General features: G+C 37.7%; 1 protein-coding gene across 2 annotated transcripts; it reads left to right on the top strand.

Annotated features, from left to right (window-relative positions):
- Positions 1–1,590: 1,590 nt before the first annotated feature.
- Positions 1,591–14,739, top strand: LOC114221736 (killer cell lectin-like receptor 2). Of its 2 annotated transcripts, XM_028119852.2 has the most exons (8): positions 1,591–1,767; positions 3,572–3,688; positions 5,088–5,177; positions 6,072–6,284; positions 8,075–8,217; positions 9,865–9,971; positions 12,752–12,910; positions 14,500–14,739. In XM_028119852.2, the coding sequence occupies exons 2-8, from the start codon at positions 3,574–3,576 to the stop codon at positions 14,579–14,581; spliced, it is 909 nt and encodes a 302-aa protein (XP_027975653.1). In that variant the 5' UTR covers positions 1,591–1,767; positions 3,572–3,573; the 3' UTR covers positions 14,582–14,739. The 2 variants fall into 2 exon arrangements, with proteins under 2 accessions (XP_027975653.1, XP_087882045.1); XM_088025919.1 differs by lacking the exon at positions 5,088–5,177.
- The last annotated feature ends 10,337 nt before the right edge of the window (positions 14,740–25,076 follow it).

Here is a 25,076-nt window from a genome sequence, read left to right as displayed (position 1 = left end):
GGTTTGCTTATTTATTTATGGCTTTAGAATAGAGGGCTAGAATCTTTCTCTGTTTTGAGATTAACAAAGCCAATCCAGGATTGGAGTAAAGAGATGAAAATCCCCAGTAACCAGTATTCTTGAAGTGTCCAGACTCTCCCCATGAAACTTATATTATTGAATTAAATTAGTGCCTGGGGGGTATTTCAGCTGAGTGCTTGCACGTGATGACAAGTGGTGATTAGAGATTAAGGAGTGCTTTGGGGACAGAAGTGGGTCAGCTGAGGGCCAAAGAACAGCAACATAACCTAGATTGGTCCTACTGGTCAGAACATTCAGTAGCTGTGTTTGTAAAGTAGTTTGGAGGAGAGGTGGGAAGCATGAACAACCTGAAGGATGGGAAATCCTTCTAAAGTACAATGGTTTAGTTGTGGCTGGAGGTTGGTAAGGAAAGAGAATAATAAGTAAGGAGCCTGGTGAAGTAAGGGTGAGCTGTCTCTTCATGACCAATTTCCGTTTCTCATCCTACCTCTCTCGTCTTCCTCCACACTCCATATTAACCATAATCATCTCCTTTGAAGAGCAACTTAAGTTGATTTCATAGAGCTGTATGTCAGAAGATTGACAGGGCCTGTATTAAATGAAAATGAACTGCAGTGAAGTTCGGGTAAGGTCTGGCTCATAGAAAGTTATAGAAATGAATTTCTTTTAGCTGGAAGTTTGTAGTTCTTCATGAAGTAAGATTCATGCACAAAACTCAAGTAGAGGAATAATTCAACAGTATCTTTTGAAAAAATAAAATGTGAGCATTTTCACACACCTTGGTATATAAATGGGAGCAGCTTCACTGGAAGGCATTGGGCAATATGTATCAAAGTTCTTTAATGTATTGACCCCCCTAATTTCATGTTTAAACATTTTTTCTAGACAGCATTCAAATGTAAGGCCAAATATTTTTTGTACTAGCAATAAATTGGAAAACAACTCAAATGTCCAACAGTAGGGGACTGCCTAAATAGATGGTGGCATAATCTGTGTGGATAATTATATATGGATTTTAAAATCACATTTTAGATGAATATTTTTTAAGTGGGGAAACATTTATTAGAAAATAATAAATCAAAAAAATTATGTATGAATAATGCCAACTTTCATAGTAATCATAGCATGTGGATAAGAAACAGGAAGAATATACACCAACATTTTTGTAGTGGGATTATGGATGTTTTAAAATAATTTCTAAAATACATTTATCGATAGTACACATAAATGGAAAAAAATCTTTTTTTTCAAATAGCGACATGTAAGAGAAAGTTTCTAAGAGACAGACTCTTTAAGAGTTAAAGAATTTAGTTATAATATTTTTTAGGTATATGTATACTTATGCATTTTAATCATTTGTTTTTGCTAGTAGTTTCTTTTAAATAGGCTAGTTTTTTTGAAGATATTAGTTCTTATTTTTTCCAAAGCTGTGTTCGTTTACATTTTCAGTCCTCAAATAGTGATTTTGAACATTATTTTGTAAGGAGTAAGAAGTGGTTGGTTAGTTGAAATGGAGGAAGATGTACCTCAACGTCAGCCTTTTCATACAATTTCCTTTCAGCACTTTGGGCAAGAGGAGGGGCAGTGAATTTCTGAGTGGGAGTACCATTCAGAGACAACCATTTCTGCCTTCTGTCTTATAGCCCCTCACGCACACAAGGGATCCAGGATCAGAAAGGCCAACTTCTTCCACCTCTTTTCTGGATCAGCTTTCTCTGCCTGCATCCCTGCATGGCATAGACACAGGTAATGTCTGCTTCTGTTCCCCCAGATCTTTGTTATCTGTGTCCTACTAGTGCCACTTAATAACGAAGAGATTCTGAGAAAAAAAGATTCTAGGAAGGTGGCATTTTATTATAAATGGCGTGGCATAAATATGGGGATTGATAGAAAAGCATTTTCTAATGATTACATTAGAACTGCGTTAACTCTAAAGGATGTGAAAACTGTAGTGCAACATTCATGGAAAGTTATTTTCTTTTTCTCGATACACTGTGACTTTTGCTTTGTGTCGAATGATGTAGATATTATCCACCCTAAAGGACTGTGTAATAGAAAAGACTCCTGTTCCTTAGGAAATTAGAGAAAATGTGAATAAGTTTAGAAAATTTTGTAAATTAATAAAAAAATTTAAGGAGAATATAGTTTCATGTGTAATTTGTTTTCCATATTTTCTGTTTCTTGGATATCATCTTTTCACACTGATTAATACCAGAATCAGGGTAAATTTTAAAGATTTATTATTTAATAATTTCTTTTTCTTTATTTTATTTTTTTAAAAGATTTTATTTATTTATTTGATGGAGAGAGACAGTGAGAGAGGGAACACAAGCAGGGGGAGTGGGAGAGGGAGAAGCAGCCTTCCCACTGAGCAGGAAGCCCGATGCGGGGCTTGATCCCAGGACCCTGAGGTCATGACCTGAGCCGAAGGCAGTCACTTAACCAACTGAGCCACCCAGGCACCCCTAATAATTTCTTTTTATATTGATATCCATTAGTAGACTGAATCCTTTATGGATATTAACTAGTGACTGCCTGTTGACAAATTTTATTTTCAGAGAGGATTTTCTGGCAACATCACACACTAGAAAGTTATTTCTAAAATTGAAATATACATGGAATCATTTGGGATTAAAAATACAGGCGTATGGGTTCCACTGAGATTTTTATTCAGCATATCTTACATGGGGCACTGGAGTCTGGGTTGTTGACCAATCTGCGATGTTAACCATTAATAATTCTTTTGCAGATGGTTTATGGGTTATACTTTGGGAGACATACTCTGGTAGAGTCTTGTTATATTTGAAAGAATGCAAGAACTTTTAAATATTTATATGTATATCTGAACATGTATATTAAGGCTTTTTAGGCCAAGATATATATATTTTTTTGGAATTTCAAAAACAGAATTTTCGTTTTTTTGAATTGATAGTCTTTAAAGTGTCTCAGTAATTTATACTGGTGCCAAATTTGTCCAACATTTATATATCTATGTTCAGGGATGCCTGGGTGGCTCAGTTGGTTAAGCATCTGCCTTAGGCTCAGGTCATAATCCTGGGGCCCTGGGACTGAGTCCCGTGTTGAGCAGTCCCTGCTGAGCAGGGAGCCTGCTTCTCCCTCTGCCTGAAGCTCCCCTGCTTGTACTCTCTCTTTTTCTCTCTGACATATAAATGAATAAAATACATATATGTATATTCAACATTTTGAGCTAAATTGGCTGGTTGAATAGGACCCAGCCTGTTCAATCTATTGGGACATTTAAAAAAATTCTTTCCATATTTTCTAATAATCATGGCAGTAATCACTAGGAGTATAAATCAGTTTAACAGAAATATTGAAAGGTTTTCCATTTCTTATATAAATCAGGATCAGTCCACATGCTTTATGCACTTGAAGGAGTTAAACACACATTCACACATACAGATACACACACAAGCCTCTAGGTATGTCGCTGGTATGTTTATACAGCCTGAGATTTGAATTTTTCTTTTGACAGAAATCATCCTGTTGTGAGATTTTAATTTAAAGCATCTTTCCCTTCTTACTGTAGATATGAGCAATCAGCAAGTGATTTATTCCACCCTGAGATTTCTTCAGTCTTCTTCAGAGTCACCAAATAGATTAAGGCCACGTGGGACTCAAAGGCCTGGGAAAAATGATGGCAAAGGTATATGTCTTAAGCATCTCTTATGGATTGTCAAACCTTGACATTTGAAAAAAGTTCCTGTTTGTCCTTTTGTTTTCAAATAGTAATAAGAAACCATGATGGTGTAGAGTAGCAGAGCAAAGCCGTGTTTTATATTTTTATGTTTGTGAAAATGGAGAAATTAATGAATTCTTTAAAATTTGCAAAGCTAATAAAGTGTTTTTATTCAAACTTGGTCAAGAGGAATTTGTGAGGCCTTTAAGAGTAAAGGACAAATTAGAGTCTCAAGAAAACACTGAATCTCCTAGAGAAACAAAGGTCTTAGAGAATGCTTGAAAAATGGGAATATTTGTTAGAAACAATGTTTTTATTCAGACAAAAGATATTTTAGGTGACTTAAATATTTATCAAACCTTAATTGGCAATGAAGAAACAGAATATTAGCAAAAAGAGTGTTCACTTTTTTCTGTTCTTTCTGTTCTTGCTCTCTACCTTTAAATATTGTCACAAACTCTAAAGTGAGATTAACTTTTATTGTTTTAATTTAGTGACAATCAGAGATACAATTTTCAAACCCAGGACCTCAAAAGTAAGAGGATAAATATTGTCTAGGGAAAAATAGGATTGATGAAAAAGAAAGGAAAGTTGATTTGTAGAAACTCTTTTAAGGATGGACCCCAGTCACATTTCCAGCCTCATAATATCCACTGTTGGCTACCAATTCCTCAAGAATACTGACTGCGTTTTCCTTCCTCTTCATGATTAGTTGTGATCACAGGAAGGAGTAAGGAGTATACACGTCAGTGTGGACTCTTATAAAAGTGTATTATGTCTATTGCCATCTGTGCTTTTTAAAAAAACTTTGTTGAATTTTTTAATTGAATTATAATTGATGCACAATGTACATAAGTTTCAGGTGTACAACATAGTGATTGAACAAATCTATACATTAGGCCATCTGTGCTTTAGTAGGGAAAGTACTTTTAAAATCCCGGAGGACTGTTCTTGTGTGTAGGATTTCTACAATGAGTGTATATCAGTCAGAAATCTGAGACTTTAAAACTGTAATTACTAGGTCATAAATTTAAATCAATTTGTATGATATATTTTTTTTTAAAGATTTTATTTATTTATTTGAGAGAGAGAATGAGAGAGAGAGAGCATGAGAGAGGGGAGGGTCAGAGGGAGAAGCAGACTCCCCGCTGAACAGGGAGCCCGATGCGGGACTTGATCCCGGGACTCCAGGATCATGACCTGAGCCGAAGGCAGTCGCTTAACCAACTGAGCCACCCAGGCGCCCTGTATGATATATTTTTGTAAAATTTTTAGAGTGGGTTATCTCTGTTTCGAATGGTATCCCAGGTTAAGGTTAGCAGTGAGCAAGGCTTTGTTCCTGATTATCTTTCTTCCTTATTTAAAGGGTTTTCAGTGACCTGTCATCTCATTGCAGTGATTCTTGGGATCTTGTGTTTACTACTGTTGGGGACAGTCACCCTACTGGGGACAAAGAGTGAGTAATTAAAATACAACTTTCAAGTCTGAGTAATAGCAGGGACCACTATTTGCACAGATACTAACTGTTCCCTGGCTATCATGAGGGACTGTCCCAGACATGTCACAGTGTCATTTTCATTTTATTCACCTATTCCAATGACTCTATAGGTTAATGAACTGTCTCATTCTGTAGAATGCATAATAGGATTCATTCAGATACAGGACTTAGTCATATAATGTCGTCTGAGTTTAGATCATTGTAAATATTAGATACACATTCTTTGAGAAACAACTGTTTACAAGAAATTATGACTTTCTCTTGATTTTTTTTCCAAGTCTGTAATGATAGAATTTAGTAAGAAGATTGATTCTGTAAGTACCTTAGATGATCTTGAATTCAACTCTTATCTTTTATTTGAATTTCTTGACATCTTTAGAGAAAATCACTAACATGTGCCACTCAAATAAGTGTACTTATTTACATCTTCCTCCCTTTTCTATTCGATCACCTTCAATAACAATGATGGTATTTCTTCATGTTTCCTAGTGCAGATTTTCATATATAGAAAATGTATTGCTCAGTGTTGATTGACTGGTTTTTACTCTGAGACCGATTTATAAATGATATGCTAATTGTTAAAAAGAAACTGAACTGAGTGGTAAGATGTTACTATTATAATTTTATTCAGATATCTTCTTTTATTTATTCTACACATAAGTTGCTAATAGTGTGAAGTTTGAAGTTTCCATTTCTATGGTCAGTTTATTGAGGTGTTACTTTCTAAATGTCACATTAACCATTTAAAGTAATGAAGGGTTGGTTGTCAAAGTGAGACTTTTTCTTTTGTCTTGAATTTTAACATTCAAGTATATGAGTATCCTTGTATTATATCTATGCTATTAATTTTAGTTTTTCAGTATATTCAAGAAAACCATCAGCTGGGGGAAGTGATAGGAAACTTGACTCGAGAGCACCATATTTTGCAAAATGACAGCTACTTAAAGGAGCGACTTTTGACAAATATGATTTCAGAATATAACATTCTCAAAAATGAATCGCTTCAGCAGAAAAAGGAACAGGATTTACTGTTTGCAGACAGGAGATGTCAGAGAGGAAATGAAGGTATGAAGGGCATCTTGAATGGAAGATTGCATGATTTGCCTTTGTTTCTTCCCCTTCCAGAAGCTTTGAGGCCTGATAGGCAGGCTGATGGTATATGCTAGTGATCTAGGTCTGCTAGACACCTTTTCATTTGTACCTCAAGATGCAATATGAGTGTTTGGGTTTGCCTATGTCAAATGTGAGACTGAGATCCCAGGAGCTGTGTTGGGATTAACAGAGCTCTGTATCTCCCCAAACTCAGTGGCAGTTCTTGCATTCTGACTGCTTCAAGGAGGTGAAATAGTGTGTCAGCTTCCCTGAAAACGTGGATCCTTTTGGACCTGTGGGCAAATTAGACACTCCACTTTGTGGCTGACATGAAATATGGAGGCTATTAGTAAAAATATACTTAGGTTAAATGGGCACAAGGCCTTTTATTTGGATGCTCTTGTAAAGGTAATTCTGTTGTGTGTGCTTCCATTGTGCCTTGACCTCAGGTATTTGGTCTATATACACTCTCTGTAGTCTCTGCAGTACTTCTGCAGTACTTTTGCAGAGTTTGTATAACTCTGGTGATAATACCCTTTAAAACATCTAAGAGATAAGGATATTAAATCTCATACAGGAAACTCCATTGTCATGCAAATGGTTGGAACGAATTAACCTAGTTAATCAATAAGTGATAAAATATTTGTTTAGGATTTGGAATTTGTAAAACAATTTTGCATATTTAATATCATTTAGATACGGTACCAGGAATTTATCCTCTCTGTTATTAAAGAATCAATATGTGCTATGGTGAGCGCTGTGAATTGTATAAGACTGATGAATCACAGACCTGTTCCCCTGAAACAAATGATACATTATATGTTAATAAAAATAAATTAATAAAAAAAATCAATAATATTTTAAAAATTTGGTACATTATAAGATATATGAGGAAAAGAAGAAATTCTAAAGAATCATGTTTCTTTTATTTAGAAGGCATTCCAGAATCTTTTTAAAAAATTACTTTTATTATTTAAAAAATAGCTTTATTTAGGTATTATGAATATGCAAAAAATGCACATATTTAATGTGTATAATTTGACAAGTTTGGACATATGCATGTATCTGTAAAATCATCCACAATTAGGGTAGTAGACATATCCATTACCTCCAAGCTTTCCCATGTCACATTTTCTTGGGGAGGGGGTTAAGAACACTTAACACAAGATCTACCCCCCTTTTTACAAGTTTTTAAGTGCACAATTCAGTATTGTTAACCATAGGTACTATATTGTACAGCAGATCTTTAGAACTTACTCATTTTGCATAACTGAAGCTATATACCCATTGAACAAAAGCTCATCATTTTCACCTCCCCCAGCCACTGGCAACCACCTTCCACTTTATGTTTTTCTGAGTTGACTATTTTTTGTATCTCATATAACTGGAATCGCGTAGTATTTGTCCTTCTGTGAATGTCTTATTTCACTTAGCTTAATATCCTCAAGGTTAATCCATGCTGTTACATATGACAGGATTTGCTTCTTTTTACGGATGAATAGTATTCTATTGTATGTATATACCACATTTTCTTTATCCATTCCTCTATGGATGGATACTTGGGTTGTTTCCATGTCTTGGTTGTTGTGAATAATGCTGCAATGAATATAAGAGATATCTCTTGGCATTCCAGAATCTTGATGAACCTAATATTATCATTATTGATAGCTATTAAGATTTTTATTATTTAATTATGGAGGGCTGGTAAGTATATTGCTCTGCTTAATAGAATACTAGATAATGTTTCACCTCATATGTTGTAGGCAAACTCTATGAAAACCGCTGGTCCTGTTGTGGAATAAAGTGTTATTATTTTATTCCTGAAAGTAAAAACTGGAACGGATGTAAACAGACTTGCCAAAGTTATAATTCATCTCTTTTGAAGATAAACGATGAAGATGAACTGGTATCATGGACTGTTACATTCACTTTTATTTTCCTAATGATGTCTGTCATGCTTGGAGTGATGTTGAGGATGTTGAGATGTTGAGGATGTTGAGGATATTGAGAGATGTTGAGATACTGAGGAAAGGGGGAGGCCAGAAAGAGGGACCTTCAGTTATTCTCTGTGTTGTGTCTGTTGAGTGAGCAAAACTTGTGTGGGTAAGAAAGGTAAGGGTTCTGGAAGACCCTGCCTACGGATAGGCACATATGTGATCTTGCTACTTTCTAAGCATTCAGTATATATTATTGATCATGATGACCATTATTATTTCCAAAATGGAAACCCCCTTGAAGATTCAGTTTGGGTTTTTGCATTCATTTCCTTTTCTAAGGTGTGCGCAGAACAGCTCACTGAGAAGCATGCCTCTCCTTCGATGGAGCCCTTAACCCTTTGGTATTTGCAGCCTGGAAGCAGTGGTTATTTATCCTTGCAAAATGGCAACTGAGAACCTGGAGGAACCTAATCCAGTAGGGGCTATGAGGAATCCAGGAGCCAGATTGCCTGGGATGAGGCAAATCTGCTTCTGCCACCTATTATTTGTGTGACCTTGGGTGAATTACTTAACCTCTGGATCTCAGTTCTTCCACCTGCAAAAAGGAGATAATAATGAGGAATATAAAAGTGATAACAGTTGTTACAAGTTACCCTCATGGTGCTTTTCATGGCATCTGTAGGTAACATTTTCTTGATCAATATTCTAATATATTATATAATGATGTATATCTTTCAAAAGGAATTGTAAAAAGAGAAAATAAAGTGACAACAGTATCAAAATTATCTTTTAATTTATTACTGGTAAAAATTACCCACACACACAAAATGTTTTTTATGGAGAAATATTTTCAAAGATCAGCCTAAAACCTCTCTTTATCCCTTAGGAAAACAACATAACATTTATATGCAAATCTAATAGATGTTTTAAGTCACAACATAAAAGAATTTATGATATCAAGCCATAAAATAATGTTTGTTGCAGTAAAACTCACTTAAATTTAAACCTATATTTTGAAATACATTCAGCCATTTAATCAGACATTATGTAAAGTGTCACTTTGCCATATTACATTTTTTGACATAGTAAATATTTCCAAACACTGCCCATTTTCCCTTCACCCCTTCCAACTACTAAACTACAGCAAACCTTTCTCTTATGAGGCTGAGGGTTTTGATGCACAACTTCTCACATAGAGTTGTTATTTTAATAAATTTGTTGTGAAGATTCCTTTTTTCATTTCGTAATAAGTAATGATCACTTTCTACACCATTAAATATTTTTCTGGAGCATGATTTTGAGTAGTTTTATAGTGACGTACATTATTTAACAAGTCTAGTGTTAGATATTTAGATTTGAATTTTTTTCGTGTTTAAATAATCCATGAGAGTGGCAGGATTTTTTAACATTAGGTAAATAGTCTTTGAGGTAAAACTTACTTTGGAAAATAAAAGCACGAGAATGGAGGGGAGGGAGGGTTTTCCAGGAATAGAGATGAAGATGGTGTGGTGTGTAGCAGAGTATTGTCCATAGAAACAGCTGGGACCTTCACCTTCCTCCTTTTCATTCATCTAACAGATAGGGCTAGTCACATGATATGTTTTGTCTCCTTACAGGCCTTTATTCAACCCCAAACTTACAGGAATAACTACTGGATTGGATTATCATATGATGATAGAGAACAAAAATGGAAATGGATTGACACTGGTCCACCTTTTGGGATGTAAGTCTCTGGAATGCATTCAAGCTCCAACATTGGTGTTGGGGTTGGGAGGACTGTATCTAAAAAGAATCTTCTCTTAATTCACATGGTTTTCACACGGAGGTCATTGGTAAGAACAAGTAGAATGATGAAGAAAATGTTTTAGGAAGTATAATTAAAAAGAAAGAGAAATGTCATACAGATTATTAACAAAATTTTGATGCTAAACACATGCTCAGAAGTATGCGTTATGAGGTACACAAAACAAACGCAAATCATAAAGTGATAGGAAGGAATTGGACCATCCTGAATCAGCTATAGTGATCCCTCCCACAATCACAAGTTAAGGATTTGGAGGATCCCCAAAGTTCATTTGAAACTTCTTTCTAGATGGTCCCTGACTAACAATGGTTTGACTTACAATTTTTCTACTTTACAATGGTGTGAAAGCAATATGCATTCAGTAGAAACTGTACTTTGAATTTTTAATTTGATCTTTCCCTGGGCTGGTGATGTGCAGTGTGATCTTCTGTTGTGGTGCTGGGTGGTGGCAGCTGGAGCTCCCAGTGACCCTCCTGACTGATCACAAGGACCAACAACCCAGTACACTTAACAACCATCCTATACCCATACAACCGTTCTGGTTTTCACTTTCAGTGTAGTATTCAATACATCACATGAGATGCTCAACACGTTATTATAAAATGGGCTTTGTGTTAGATGATTTTGCCTAACTATAGGCTAACATAAGTGTTCTGATCATATTTAAGGTACACTAGTCTAAGCTAGTAGGGTGGGTGTATCACGTGCATTTTTGACTTAATGGTATTTTCAATTTGTGTTGGGTTTATCAGGACGTAACATCATCATACAATCTGTATATTATTAGTTTATATTATTTATAAATATAAATATAAGAGAGTATACACACGCACGCATGCATACATATGCCTTCACTAGGGTTTTTTGGGGGGGGTTGTTTGTTTCTTTGTTTAACTATCACTATACCCAATGTGGGGCTCAAACTCATGTCCTTGAGATCAAGAGTCACAAGCTCTTCCAGCTGAGCCATCCAGGCATCCCCATAGTTTTATTTTGAAGTGCAGTATTTTGTAAAGTCTTGGGTTTCCATTTAGTTATAATTTTCTGTTAAACTGTTCAATAATTTTTTAAAAATCTTAACTTTTTACCTTTTATTTCTAGGGATTCTGGTTTAAGTTTTTAAATCTTACTAGTTACATTTTCAAGCTTTCTCAAAATGTGTCAAACATACTTATTTTATATTTGGTATCTGATAATTCTAATATTTGAAGTTTTGTGGGTCTACTCTATAGTTTCTGCTGGCATTTTTTTTCATGGTGTCATTTTCTGTGTAGTGTTTAGTGATTTTTGTTTTCTTTTTGAGATGCTGTGGAAATTATTTGAGGACTGAGATGAAGGTGGCTGCAAACTTAAGAGATGTCAGGCAGGAAATTACCTTGATGCAGTCATAGCCTGTGAGTACACTTCCAGGCAAACACTTCAGAGGCACAGAACAGAAAGGCTCATGGGCCAAATTAAGATGCTCAAATTGTATTTAGTTAATTAAGTCAATTTGGAACAAAGAGCCCAATGCAAGGGGAAAGAAATGGGATAGCTTATCACAATGGGATGGGATAGGATCAGTTATCACATTCAGGACAAGGTGCAAGTAGGTACAAGGTTACCTGAATCCTCGGTTACATAATCTTCAGATGGCCTGACTCTTCTGCATCCCCCTTTCCTGATAGTGGCGTGGTTTCTAGCATATTCACTTGAGTTTTGAGTAAGGGGGCCCGACAAACAGAAGGCTCTTTGGCCAGCATACACATTTTCTCTAGTGGGGAGCATGTAAGCCCGGGGACAGCTGCAGCTTTCCAGTGATCCTGATGAGCAGCTATGGATTTTATTTGAGTTTGTTAGGCAGAAGGCCAGTATGAGTGTCACCAGTAGGAGGTGAATTTAACACCTCATGGATGTAAGTGTCTATGTGCATAATGTATATTTTGAGTGAGACATGTAGTGCTACTTGGTTCTTTCTTCCTTGCCTATGTTCAGCAGGCACATGCTGTACTTACAGTATCTATACCTGACACGTCTCAAAGGTTACTAATTTCCTCGTCGGCACTTATTGAACATGTCTCATGCTTTCTGCCCACGCCTTCCAAGCTACTTAGTTTCATTTATCTTCCTTTTTGTTTTTTGTTTTTTTTTCTGTAGGAGATTTGGATATTCAAAAAATATAGCAAATACAAATTGCATGAGGGATAGTTGGTAATTTTGGATTCTTAGGTGGGATTATTCATTTTTTCTTCTGCTTAAGTCCAAGGTTGAAGACTTTTCAAGGGTAGTTTACATTGAAGATACATCTTCAGGGTCTCAACTCTGTAGGTTGTCTTCCATATGGAAACTTGAGTGGAATTCATATTTAATCTGCTGTATCAATTAAGGGAAACAATGACTCCAGTCCTTCACTTACCTTTCTGGGTTCCCACCTTTACTTAACCTCAGCCTGAGCCTGAATTTGCTTCTTGCCAGCTCATAAATTTATTCAAGAAGGTTTTAATTTTTTTTAAGATTTTATTTAGGAGACAGAGCAAGAGCGAATGAGAGAGAGAGAGAGAGAGAGAGAGAGAAACAGGCTCTCCACTGAGTAGGGAACCCGATGTGAGGCTCGATCCCTGGACTCTGGGATCATGACCTGAGCTGAAGGCAGATGTTTAACTGACCGAGCCACCCAGACATCCCTAAACAGTTGACCATGTGTGTTTTCTATTCTACAGTAACTATACATTCATGAGTTCTTCTGGAAGAGGACAATGTGCATTTTTAACCCCAACAAGAATAACAACTATTGAGTGCTCTAAGACCTACAATTGTATCTGTGAGGAGAGAATTGATGATATTTTCTCTGCCTGCTTCAATAGATACAAGAAGAAAAGGTGCAATGGAACCTGATATTTGTTTGTTTGTTTGTTCCTGTGATAATTTGTGAATACTTACAAACTAATGTTTCTGCTACTAGGAGTTACTTTACTGTGGAAACAGAGATGAGTGGGAAAAGGAAGGAAATGTTCTTTCGGACTATGATTTAAGAGATCAGATGCCATCTGTCTTCTTGAGGAAGAGTGCATGCTTTTGTCTTTGGAGAGAAGTTTCCCCTTTCTTTAATGGTCCTGAGAAATTCCCTTTCTCTTTCCCTGACCCACCCATAGAACCAATTAGACAACTCTGATAGCCTGGTCTTTTCCTTATTAGTAGGAGAAGTGGGATAAATCATTCCAGTCGCCTCTGGGTTTGAGAGGTGGCACAATTAAGAACTAAAAAATAGTTATTTTGCCTCCCCTCCTCCCATCTAGATAATCACCTTTCATTAAAATGGTTTTACTTTGCTATAATTTCATACTTCCTCATAGTTGAAACAATAGTATAAAAACTCTCCTGTAACCTTTGCACGTAGTTACCATTTGTTCATATTTTGTTATATCTGTGCTTTACAGTTCTCCTCTCTCTCTCCCCTACTCCGTTGCTGTTCTAATTGATAATAAATTGGGGACCTTATGTCCCTTTGTCTAAATATTATATAAGAACAAGTACTTTGTCTTGTATAACCATAGTAAAATTATAAAAATCAGGATATTTAGCATTGATAGAGTACTGTGATTTCATCCATAACCCATATTCAAATTTTGTCAACTGTCCTGATAATGTCAGCATAGGTATTTTTCCTGCATGTGTGGGATCATGTGATACATTTAGTTGTGATGGCACTTTAGTCTCTTTTAATCTCAGAGAATTCCTCAGGTTTCTTTGTCTTCTTGACCTTGACATTTTGTTTTATTGTACTTTATAAGATTTTATTTATTTATTTAGAGAGAAAAAGTATGAGTGGTGAGAGGGGCAGAGGGAGAGGAGAGAGAGAATCTCAAGCAGACTCCATGCTGAGCTCAGAACCCTATCCAGGGCTTCATCTTGGGACTCTGAGCCAAAACCAAGAGTTGGTCACTTAACGGACTGAGCCACCCAGGCACCCCTTGACCTTGACATTTTAAAAATCAACTTTATCTGGTTATTCTTTCATGCAGTAAAGTGCACCCATTTTAAGTCATGAGGTCAGTGGGTTTTTAGCAAATGTATACATATCTTAAACACCATCACGTCAAGATATAGAACAATTCTATTGCCTGCAAAAGCTCCTTTCTTCCCCCTCACTATCCACCGGTCCCAGACAACCAGTGTTACACTTTCTGTCACTATGAATTAGTTTTGCCTCTTCTAGAATTCATAATCATGTACTTTTTTGTATCTTACTTCTTTTGCTCAGCATGTTTTTGAAATCCATGTTCTTTCATGTGTCAGTAATTCATTCCTGAACTACTTTTCCTGAAAAGTAATAATATTGAGCATCTTCTTGTGTATTTATTGGCCATTTGTATATCTTCTTTTCAGAAGTGTCTGTTTAGTTTTTTGCCTATTGAAGTGTCCATTCAATCTTTTTTTATTTTTAAAAAAGATTTTATTTATTTGACAGAGAGAAAGCACAAGAGAGCACAAGCAGGGGGAGCAGCAGAAGCAGGCTCCCCACTGGGCAGAGAGTCCGACACAGGGCTTGATCCCAGGACCCCGGGACCCCGGGATCCTACCTGAGCTGAGGGCAGACGCTTAACCAACTAAGCCACCCAGGCACCCCTGTTCAATCTTTTCTTAAGTTGTAAGTGTTATCAAATAAATAAATAAAATCTTTTAAAAAAAATATAAAAAGGTTTACTTCTTCTTTTCCTTCATTTTTTTCTCTTGCTTTATTGTACTGCTTAGGACCTCTGGTACACTGTTGAAGAGAGTGGTGATAGGAGTCATGCTTGTCTTATTCCCCATGTTACAAAAAAAGGTATTTAGTTTTTCACTCTTATATGTCAGGTCTGCTGCAGGTTTTTGGAGATCCTCTTTATCATGTTGAGGAAATTCCCTTCTATTCCTGTTAATTGAGACTTTTACTATGAATGGAAATTGAGTTTTGTTATATAAATTTTTGTATCTCTTGAGATGTTTATATAGATATTCTCTTATATTCATAATATGATAGATGGCACTATGGTTTTTCAATGTTAAACAAAACTTGCACTTCTTGGGTAATTCCCATGTGGTCATATTGTATTTATTATCATTTTTTATATATTGGTAGATTTGCTTGGATAATATTTTCTTAAAAATTGTGTACTAATATTCATGATGGATATTGGTGTGTTATTTTATGTATTTATTTATTTATTTATAAAAAAGATGTATTTATTTAAGAGAGGGAGCATGTGTGAGCCAGGGGAGCGGTAAAGGGAGAGGATAATGGACAGAAGCAGACTCCCTGCTGAGCCAGCAGCCCAAGGCAGGGCTCCATCTCATGACCCTGAGATCATGTCCTGAGCTGAAATCATGAGTTGGATGCTTAACCAACTGAGCCACCCAGGTGCCCCTAATTTGTTTAAAAATCTTTTTCTGTTCATGGTTTTGGAGAAATACTGGCCTATGTATTCATCTGGGATGTTTCTGAATATCCATCGATTTTTTGGGGTAGCATCTGAATTTTTATTCCTTAAGTGTTTGCTCAAATGTACTAGAGAAATAATCTGTGTCTGAAATTTTCTTTGAGAGATTATATTTCATTAGGAATATCATTTCTTTAATAGAGGCCCTATTTCAAGTCAGGCCCCTTGTCAGAGGCCCTGTTTCTTGTCAATTTTGATAATCTTGATCTTTTGAGGAATTTATTGATTTTGCCTAAATCGTCAAATGTATAGTTTTAGTGTTTTCATAGTTGTATTAATTTCCTAGGGCTGTTGTAACAAAGTACCACAAATTCACCAGCTTAAAGCCATCACGATTTCTTCTCTCACTGTTCTGGAAGACAGAGGTCCAAACCAAGGTGTCAATATGCTTCCTCTGAGACTTGGGTGGAATCTTTCTTTGCTTCTTCCTGGCTTTTCATGGTGGCCATTGATTCATGGCATTACTTGGCTTGCAGTTGCATGGCTCACTTTCTGCCTCTGTTATCACATGGCATTCTCCGTGTGCATCCCTGTCTTTACGTACAGTTTCCTCTTCATATAAGGAGGCCAGCCATACTGGATTAGAGCCCACTCTAATGACCTCATCTCAACTTGACTGCACCCACAGAGACCTTATTTCCAAACAGGGTCATATTCATAGGTGCAGGGGTTAGAACTTAAGCATATCTTTTCAGAGGATACAATTCAACCCATAACAATAATATTCCCTTATTATCTGTTTACCGTGTGTAGGATCAATGATCCTGTTAGTTTTTTTCTGATATTGTTTATGTTTTTGATATTGTTGTATTTGTGTTCTTCTGTTTTGATGAGTCTAGCTAGAGATTATCAACTTTATTGATCTTGCCAATGAACCAGATTTTTGTCTCATTGATTTGTTTATGTTTGTCCATTTTTTATCTTATTTCATCTTTTATGTTTATTATTTTCTCCCTTCTACTTGTTTTGAGTATGACTGCTTTTATTTTCCTGCCTTCTTCAGTGAAAGTGTTTTTATTTATTTACTTATTTGAGAGAGAGAAAGAGAGAGAGCATGAGCAGGGGGAGGGGCAGAGGGAGAGGGAGAAGCAGACTCCCCACTCAGAGCAGAGCTTGACACAGGGCTCCATCCCAGGACCCTGTAATTATGACCCGAGCCAAAGTCAGACCATTTACTGACTGAGCCACCAGGTGCCCCTTAAGTGAAAACTTTTAATCCTGTTGTCACACATAGATCTTTACCTATATGAGACCTAAAAAGCTTGTAAAGTTTTAATAAAAGGTTTGAGCATCTTGCATCATTGGGCAGTGTGCTAGACCTGGTTTATGTGCTTTCTCTGGTCTCTCAGCCCCATCTGTCTCACTCACCTGGATGCTTGCCCAATTCCCAGGAAGCACAGCCCCAGCAACACATGTTATATACCCATGGTTATAAAACTAGGTCATCATAACCTGTACAGTGGCCAGACTTTGGCATGGCCTTCATTGTGTCCACCTTGGCAGGAGCTTCAGCAGATCCAGTGCCCAGGTTGACCAGATCCCTCAGAGGCTATGGGTTTCCTGAGGTTGCCTGAAGGGTTCAGGTAACACAATCCAGAAATGCAAGAATATATGAACCTATGTGGCAATTTTTCACAGAAAAAGGAGACAGGGAAGAGGCTGCCAATGAATTGCTAGCCCTCTCCACCAATGTAATGGACTATTTGGAGATACGGTGTTTCTGTAAGGGCTCCTCAGAGATGTTCCATAGAATGAGAAAAGCCTATTTTCCTGTGAAGTTGTGGCCAGCCTAAAAACCTACCATCTTGTGCTTCCTTTTCCTCCTTCCCTGACTGATTTCCCTTTCCTTTTGCCTCTCATGCTTGCTTCCTTTGTATTTCACTCCTTTCCCCCCTTAAGTGTTATCACCTGTAATGTTGGCCTCAGCCTCTATTTTCAAGGGACCCTGGTGTAAGGTGGTGCTCTCTAATGAAAGGCAGGATTGTAGCCATCCAAGGGAGTTTGCAATGAGGATTTGGTTCACATCATATAACCCCTCTCTCAGTAAGTATACATGCCATTAACCAGCGGGAAAGACTATTTTAGACTGTTTACAGTATGACAGAATGGAGAATTCTATATTATCTTCAATCCCTTCATTAGGATCCAAACCATACTTAGAGAGGAGGTATAGGGACAGCTGTCCTCATGTTGTCTCATGCCTGCTTTGGAAATGAGAACTCAGATCTCCCACACAAAATGTGTAGTTATTTGTACTGCTACCATTGAATTGTCAGGTGATTTAGGAGGGTGAAATTTAATTACAAATGATCAAAAATTATTTATGAAAAACCTGTAGAATGTAGAAATGCTAATAATATGTAACCATCAGATGAACATAGGAAGCAGACTTTCTGTGCTGTGAGTAGATATTGGATGTCTAGAAGATGTAAACTACCAGGTTTTGATATAAAGAAAAGAGGTAAAGGCAAGGCCAAGTCCAGATGCTTTGTTACTGATCATTCTCTGAAGCTAAGGGGCTAAGTCTCTCAGATGACCTAAATTTAACTAGTGCAGAGGGCATACGATGGAGGAGTTGTACAGAGATGTGACATCTGTAATGGGGATGTCCCTCAGTGCAGCTGAGGGCTAACGCCCTAGTGTGCCTGATATGGCAAGATTAGTTTCCTCTTTTCTTATCTGGATGAATTTTCCTTCTTTATTAGAAATAACAAATAGGTTCAATGAGGTTAAAGGATACAAAATAAACATATGAAAATGAATTGTGTTTATACATACTAACAATGGGAATTAGGAGACAATCCCATTTACGATAGCATCAGAAAGAATAAAATGTTTAGGAATAAATTTAACCAAGGAGGTGAAAAACATGTGCCATGAAAACCTCAATAGAGTGATGAAAGAAATTTAAAAAACCCAATTGAAAAAAGTTATTGTGAGTGAGGAGCAAGATGGCAGAGGACTAGGAGACCTAAATTTTGTCTGGTCCCAGGAATTCAGCTAGATAGGGATCAAACCATTCTGAACACCTACGAACTCAACAGGAGATCGAAGAAAAGAATAGCAACAACTCTCTGAACAGAAAAGTGACCACTTCCTGGAAGGTAGGACGTGTGGAGAAGTGAATCCGAGGTGATATTCGGGAAGATAGACGGTGGGGGAGGGGGCCTCCATCAGCTGCTACTGGCAAGTGACAGAGCAGCGGAGCACAAAATCGGAACTTTTAGAAGTCAGTTCTGCTGAGGGACATTGCTCCAGTGGCTAAGCTGGGGGTTGAACCCTCTCTGGGACAGTGTGGTCTCAGGACACTCGGGGTCACAGAAAGACCGGGGGTGCCTGAGTGTGGCAGAGCTCCCAGGTATTGGAGCGGGGAAGCTGGCTGCAGAGACAGAGCTGAGGTGCGGGCTCTCAGCTTGGGGTTGCCATAAACCATGATCCGCAGCACAGTCGGGCCACTGCTCCTCCAGCAAGAACCCAACAAGCGGCAGATCTGGGGAGACTCCCCTTCCTCCCCCAGGGAGGGGCGGTGCAGGAGCTCACTGTGGGGATCTGCTGGGTTTGGAGACTCCACATGGGGTTGGGTGCCAGAGATAGAAATGCTCGGTCGCAGGGCAGGTGAGCACGGAGACTGGGGAGACGGGAGTGACTGACTGCTTTTATCTGTGGGCTCACTGAGGAGTGGGAACCCAAGTTCGTGGCTCCACCAGGACCAGAGATTGGGAGGCCGCCATTTTCACTCTCGTCCTCTAAAGCTGTACAGAAAGCTTGCAGGGAACAAAAGCTCCCGAGAGCAAACCCGAGCAGATTACTTAGCCCGGACAGGCAAGGGTGGGGCAATTCCGCCTCTGGCAAAAACATTTGGGAACCACGGCAACAGGCCCCTCCCCCAAAAGATCAGCAAGAACAACCAGCCAAGACCAAGTTTACCGATCAAGGAGAACGGCAGAACTCCAGAGCTAGGGGAATACTGCACATAGAATTCATGGCTTTTTTCCCATGATTCTTTGGTCTTCCAAAGTTAATTTTTTTTAACTTTTTTTCGAATTTTTCTTTTTCCCTTTTTCAACCAACATCTTATCAATCCCTTTTTTAAAAAATCTTTTTTATTTTTCATTTTTAGAGTCATATTCTATCCCTTCATAGTAGTTAACCTTATTTTTGGTATATATATATGTTGCTCTCTCCTTAAAATTTTGGGATACAGTTTCTTCTAACAGATCAAAATATACCCTAAATCTCTAGTGTATGGCTGTGTTCTAGTCTCCTGCCTGACCACATTCTCTCCCCCTTCTTTTAATCCTCTTCTTTCTTTTTTCAACCAACTTCTTACCGATTCCTTTTATAAAATCTTTTATAATTTTCATTTTTACAGTCATATTCCATCCCTTCATCATATTTACCCTTATTTTTATACATATATAATTTTTCTTTCTCTAAAATTTTGGGAGGCACTTTCTTCTAACAGACCAAAATATACCCAAAATCTAGTGTGTGGCACTGATCTATGCACCAGCATGATCAAATTTGATCATATTATGTTTTTGTTTGTTTGTTTTTATCTTTTTCTTTTTTTCTTTCTTTCCCTTACTTTTCCCCCGGTTTGAGGTCTCTTCTGATTAGTTTAGTGTATATTCTTCTGGGGTCGTTGTTACTCTGTTAGCATTTTGTTCTCTCATTCATCTATTCTCCTCTGGACAAAATGACAAGACGGGAAAAATCACCTCAACAAAAAAACAAGAGGCAGTACCAACTGCCAGGGACCTAATCAATACGGACGTTAGTAAGATGTCAGAACTAGAGTTCAGAATGATGATTTTAAAGATACTAGCTGGCCTTGAAAAAAGCATGGAAGATATTAGAGAAACCCTTGCTGGAGAAATAAAAGAACTAAAATCTAACCAAGTCGAAATCAAAAAGGCAATTAATGAGGTGCAATAAAAAATGGAGGCTCTAACTGCTAGGATAAATGAGGCAGAAGAGAGAATTAGTGATCTAGAACACCAAATGGTGGAAAATAAAGAAGCTGAGAAAAAGGGATAAACAACTACTGGATCCCAAAGGCAGAATTGGAGAGATAATAGATACCATAAGATGAAACAATATTAGAATAATTGGGATCCCAGAAGAAGAAAGAGAGAGAGGTGCAGAAGGTATATTGGAGCAAATTATAGCAGAGAACTTCCCTAACTTGGAGAAGGAAACAGGCATCAAAATCCAGGAGGCACAGAGAACCACCCTCAAAATCAATAAAAATAGGTTAACACCCCAACATCTAGTAGTAAAACTTATGAGTCTCAGAGACAAAGAGAAAATCCTGAAAGCAGGTCGGGACAAGAGATCTGTAACCTACAATGGCAGAAATATTAGATTGGCAACAGACCTATCCACAGAGACCTGGCAGGCCAGAAAGGACTGGCATGGTATCTTCAGAGCACTAAACGAGAACAATATGCAGCCAAGAATACTATATCCAGCTAGGTTGTCTTTGAAAATAGAAGGAGAGATAAAAAGCTTCCAAGACAAACAAAAACTAAAGGAATTTGCAAACACGAAACCCTCCAAGAAATATTGAAAGGGGTCCTCTAAGCAAACAGAGAGCCTAAAAGTAACATAGACCAGAAAGGAACACAAACAATATACAGTAACAGTTACCTCACAGATTATACAATGGCACTAAATTCATATCTTTCAATAGTCACCCTGAATGTAAATTGGCTTAATGCCCCAATCAAAAGACCTAGGGTATCAGATTGGATAAAAACACAAGACCCATCAATATGCTGTCTGCAAGAGACGCATTTTAGACCCAAAGACATCTCCAGATTGAAAGTGAGTGGGTGGAAAACCATTTACCATGCTAATGAACACCAAAAGAAAGCTGGGGTGGCAATCCTTCTATCAGACAAATTAGATTTTAAACCAAAGACTATAATAAGAGATGAGGAAGGACACTATATCCTACTTGAAGTGTCTATCTAACAAGAAGATCTAACAGTTGTAAGTATCTCTGCCTCTAACATGGGAGCAGACAATTAATAACAAAATCAAAGAAACACATCGACAACAATAAAATAATAGTGGGGGACTTTAACACCCCCTCCTGAAATGGACAGATCATCTAAGCAGAAGATCAACAGGGAAATAAAGACTTTAAATGACACACTGGACCAAATGGACTTCACAGATCTATTCAGAACATTCCATCCCAAAGCAACAGAATACACATCCTTCTCTAGTGCCCATGGAACATTCTGCATAATAGATCACATCCTAGGTCACAAATCAGGTCTCAACCAGTACCAAAAGACTGGGATCATTCCCTGCATATTTTCAGACCACAGTGCTTTGAAACTAGAACTCAATCACAAGAGGAAAGTCGGAAAGAACTCAACTACATGGAGGCTAACGGGCATACTACTAAAGAATGAATGGGTCAACAAGAAAAATAAAAGAAGAATTAAAAAAATTAATGGAAACCAATGAAAATGGAAACACAACTGTTCAGGGGCGCCTGGGTGGCTCAGTTGGTTAAGCGGCTGCCTTCGGCTCAGGTCATGATCCTGGAGTCCCAGGATCGAGTCCCGCATTGGGCTTCTTGCTCAGTGGGGGATCTGCTTCTCCCTCTGACCCTCTTCCCTCTCATGCTCTGTCTTTCATTCTCTCTCTCAAATAAATAAATAAAATGTTTAAAAGAAAAAGAAAAAGAAAACACAACTGTTCAAAATCTTTGGGATGCAGCAAAGGTAGTCCTAAGAGGAAAGTATATATCAATACAAGCCTTTCTCAAGAAACCAGAAAGTCTCAAATACACACCCTAACCCTACACTGAAAGAAGCTGGAGAAAGAACAGCAAATAAAGCCTTAACCCAGCAGGAGAAGAGAAATAATAAAGATCAGAGCAGAAATCAATGAAATAGAAACCAAAAGAACAGTAGAACAGATCAATGATACTAGGAGCTGGTTCTTTGAAATAATTAATAAGATTGATAAACCCCTGGCCAGACTTATCCAAAAGAAAGAGAAAGGACCCAAATAAATAAAATCATGAATGAAAGAGGAGAGATCACAACCAACACCAAAGAAATACAAACAATTATAAGAACATATTATGAGCAACTCTATGCCAGCAAATTAGATAATCTGGAAGAAATGGGTGCATTTCTAGAGATGTATCAACTATAAAAACTGAACCAGGAAGAAATAGAAAACCTGAACAGACATATAACCACTAAGGAAATTGAAGCAGTAATAAAATATCTCCCAACAAACAAAAGCCCAGGGCCAGATGGCTTCCCAGGGGAATTCTACCAAACATTTAAAGAAGAATTAATACTTATTCTTCTGAAACTGTTCAAAAAAATAGAAATGGAAGTAAAACTTCCAAACTTGTTTTCGGAGGCCACCATTACCTTGATCCCAAAATGAGACAAAGACCCCATCAAAACTATCCTTGATGAACATGGATGCAAAAATTCTCACCAAAATTCTAGCCAATAGGATCCAACAGTACATCAAAAGGATTATTCACCACGACCAGGTGGGATTTATCCCTGGGCTGCAAGGTTGGTTCAACATCTGAAAATCAATCAATGTGATACAATACATTAATGAAAGAAAGAACAAGAACGATATGATCCTCTCAGTGGACGCAGAAAACGCATTTGACAAAGTACAGCATCCTTTCTTGATCAAAACTCTTCAGAGTATAGGGATAGAGGGTACATACCTCAATATCATAAAAGCCATCTATGAAAAACCCACAGCGAATATCATTCTCAATGGGGAAAAGCTGAGAGCTTTCCCCCTAAGGTCAGGAACACGGCAGGGATGTCAACTATCACCACTGCTATTCAACAAAGTATTATAAGTCCTAGCCACAGCAATCAGACAACAAAACAAAATAAGAGGCATCCGAATCGGCAAAGAAGAAGTCAAACTCTCACTCTTTGCAGATGATATGATACTGTATGTGGAAAACCCAAAAGACTCCACCCCAAAACTGCTAGAACTCATACAGGAATTCAGTAAAGTGGCAGAATATAAAATCAATGCACAGAAATCAGTGGCATTCTTATACACCAACAACAAGACAGAAGAAAGAGAAATTAAGGAGTCGATCCCATTTACAATTGCACCGAAAACTATGATACCTAGGAATAAATCTAACCAAAGAGGCAAAGAATCTGTACTCAGAAACTATAAAACACTCATGAAAGAAATTGAGGCAGACAGAGAGAAATGGAAAAAATGTTCCACGCTCATGGATTGGAAGAACAAATATTGTGAAGATGTCAATGCTACCTAGAGCAATCTACACATTCAATGCAATCCCTATCAAAATACCATCCACTTTTTTCAAAGAAATGGAACAAATAATCCTAAACTTTGTATGGAACCAGAAAAGACCCCAAATAGCCAGAGGAATTTTGAAAAAGAAAAGCAAAGCTGGTGGCATCACAATTCCAGACTTCAAGCTCTATTACAAACCTGTCATCATTAAGACAGTATGGTACTGGCACAAAAACAGACACATAGATCAATGGAACAGAATAGAGAGCCCAGAAATGGACCCTCAACTCTGTGGTCAACTAATCTTTGACAAAGCAGGACAGAATGTCCAATGGAAAAAAGACAGTCTCTTCAACAAATGGTGTTGGGAAAATTGGACAGCCACATGCAGAAGAATGAAAGTGGACCATTTCCCTACACCACACACACAAATAGACTCAAAATGGTTGAAAGACCTAAATGTGAGACCGGATTCCATCAAAATCCTAAAGGAGAACACAGGCAGCAACCTCTTCGACCTCAGCTGCAACAACTTCTTCCTAGAAAGATCGCCAAAGGCAAGGGAAGCAAGGGCAAAAATGAACTATTGGGATTTCATCAAGATAAAAAGCTTTTGCACAGTAAAAGAAACAGTCCACAAAACCAAAAGACAACCGACAGAATGGGAGAAAATATTTGCAAATGACATATCAGATAAAGGGCTAGTTATCCAAAATCTATAAAGAACTTATCAAACTCAACACCCAAAGAACAAATAATTCAATCAAGAAATGGGCAGACAACATGAACAGACATTTTTCCAAAGAAGACATCCAAATGGCCAACAGACACTGTTTTCCCTCGGCATCAGGGAAATCCAAATCAAAACCTCAATGAGATACCACCTCACACCAGTCAGAATGGCTAAAATTTACAAGTCAGGAAACGACAGATGTTGGTGGGGATGCGGAGAAAGGGGAACCCTGCTACACTGTTGGTGGGAATGCAAGCTGGTGCAACCCCTCTGGAAAACAGTATGGAGGTTCCTCAAAAAGTTGAAAATAGAGCTGCCATACGACTCAGCTATTGTACTACTGGGTATTTACGTCAAAGATGCAAATGTAGGGATCCGAAGGGGCATGTGCACTCTGATGTTTATAGCAGCAATGTCCACAATACCAAACTATGGAAAGAGCCAAATGTCCATCGACAGATGAATGGATAAAGAAGATGTGGTGTATATATACAGTGGAATATTATGCACCCATCAAAAGGAATGAAATCTTGCAATTTGCAATGA

The sequence above is a fragment of the Eumetopias jubatus genome, unplaced genomic scaffold (assembly GCF_037043125.1).
Source record: "Eumetopias jubatus isolate StellerSeaLion01/CBP00866 unplaced genomic scaffold, mEumJub1_p1.0 scaffold_8, whole genome shotgun sequence".
In the NCBI taxonomy this organism is placed as follows: Eukaryota; Metazoa; Chordata; class Mammalia; order Carnivora; family Otariidae; genus Eumetopias; species Eumetopias jubatus.
Note: the sequence above shows the minus strand (reverse complement) of the source record. Positions and strands in the feature narration are given on the sequence as shown.

What these genes read in the sequence shown, in the direction of transcription:
- LOC114221736 (XM_028119852.2), top strand. Translation starts at nt 3,574, where the DNA reads ATGAGCAATCAGCAAGTGATTTATTCCACCCTGAGATTTCTTCAGTCT. An exon ending in TGGGAAAAATGATGGCAAAG is followed by an intron (nt 3,689 to 5,087) that starts GTATATGTCTTA and finishes CCTTATTTAAAG; the next exon opens with GGTTTTCAGTGACCTGTCAT. An exon ending in CACCCTACTGGGGACAAAGA is followed by an intron (nt 5,178 to 6,071) that starts GTGAGTAATTAA and finishes TATTAATTTTAG; the next exon opens with TTTTTCAGTATATTCAAGAA.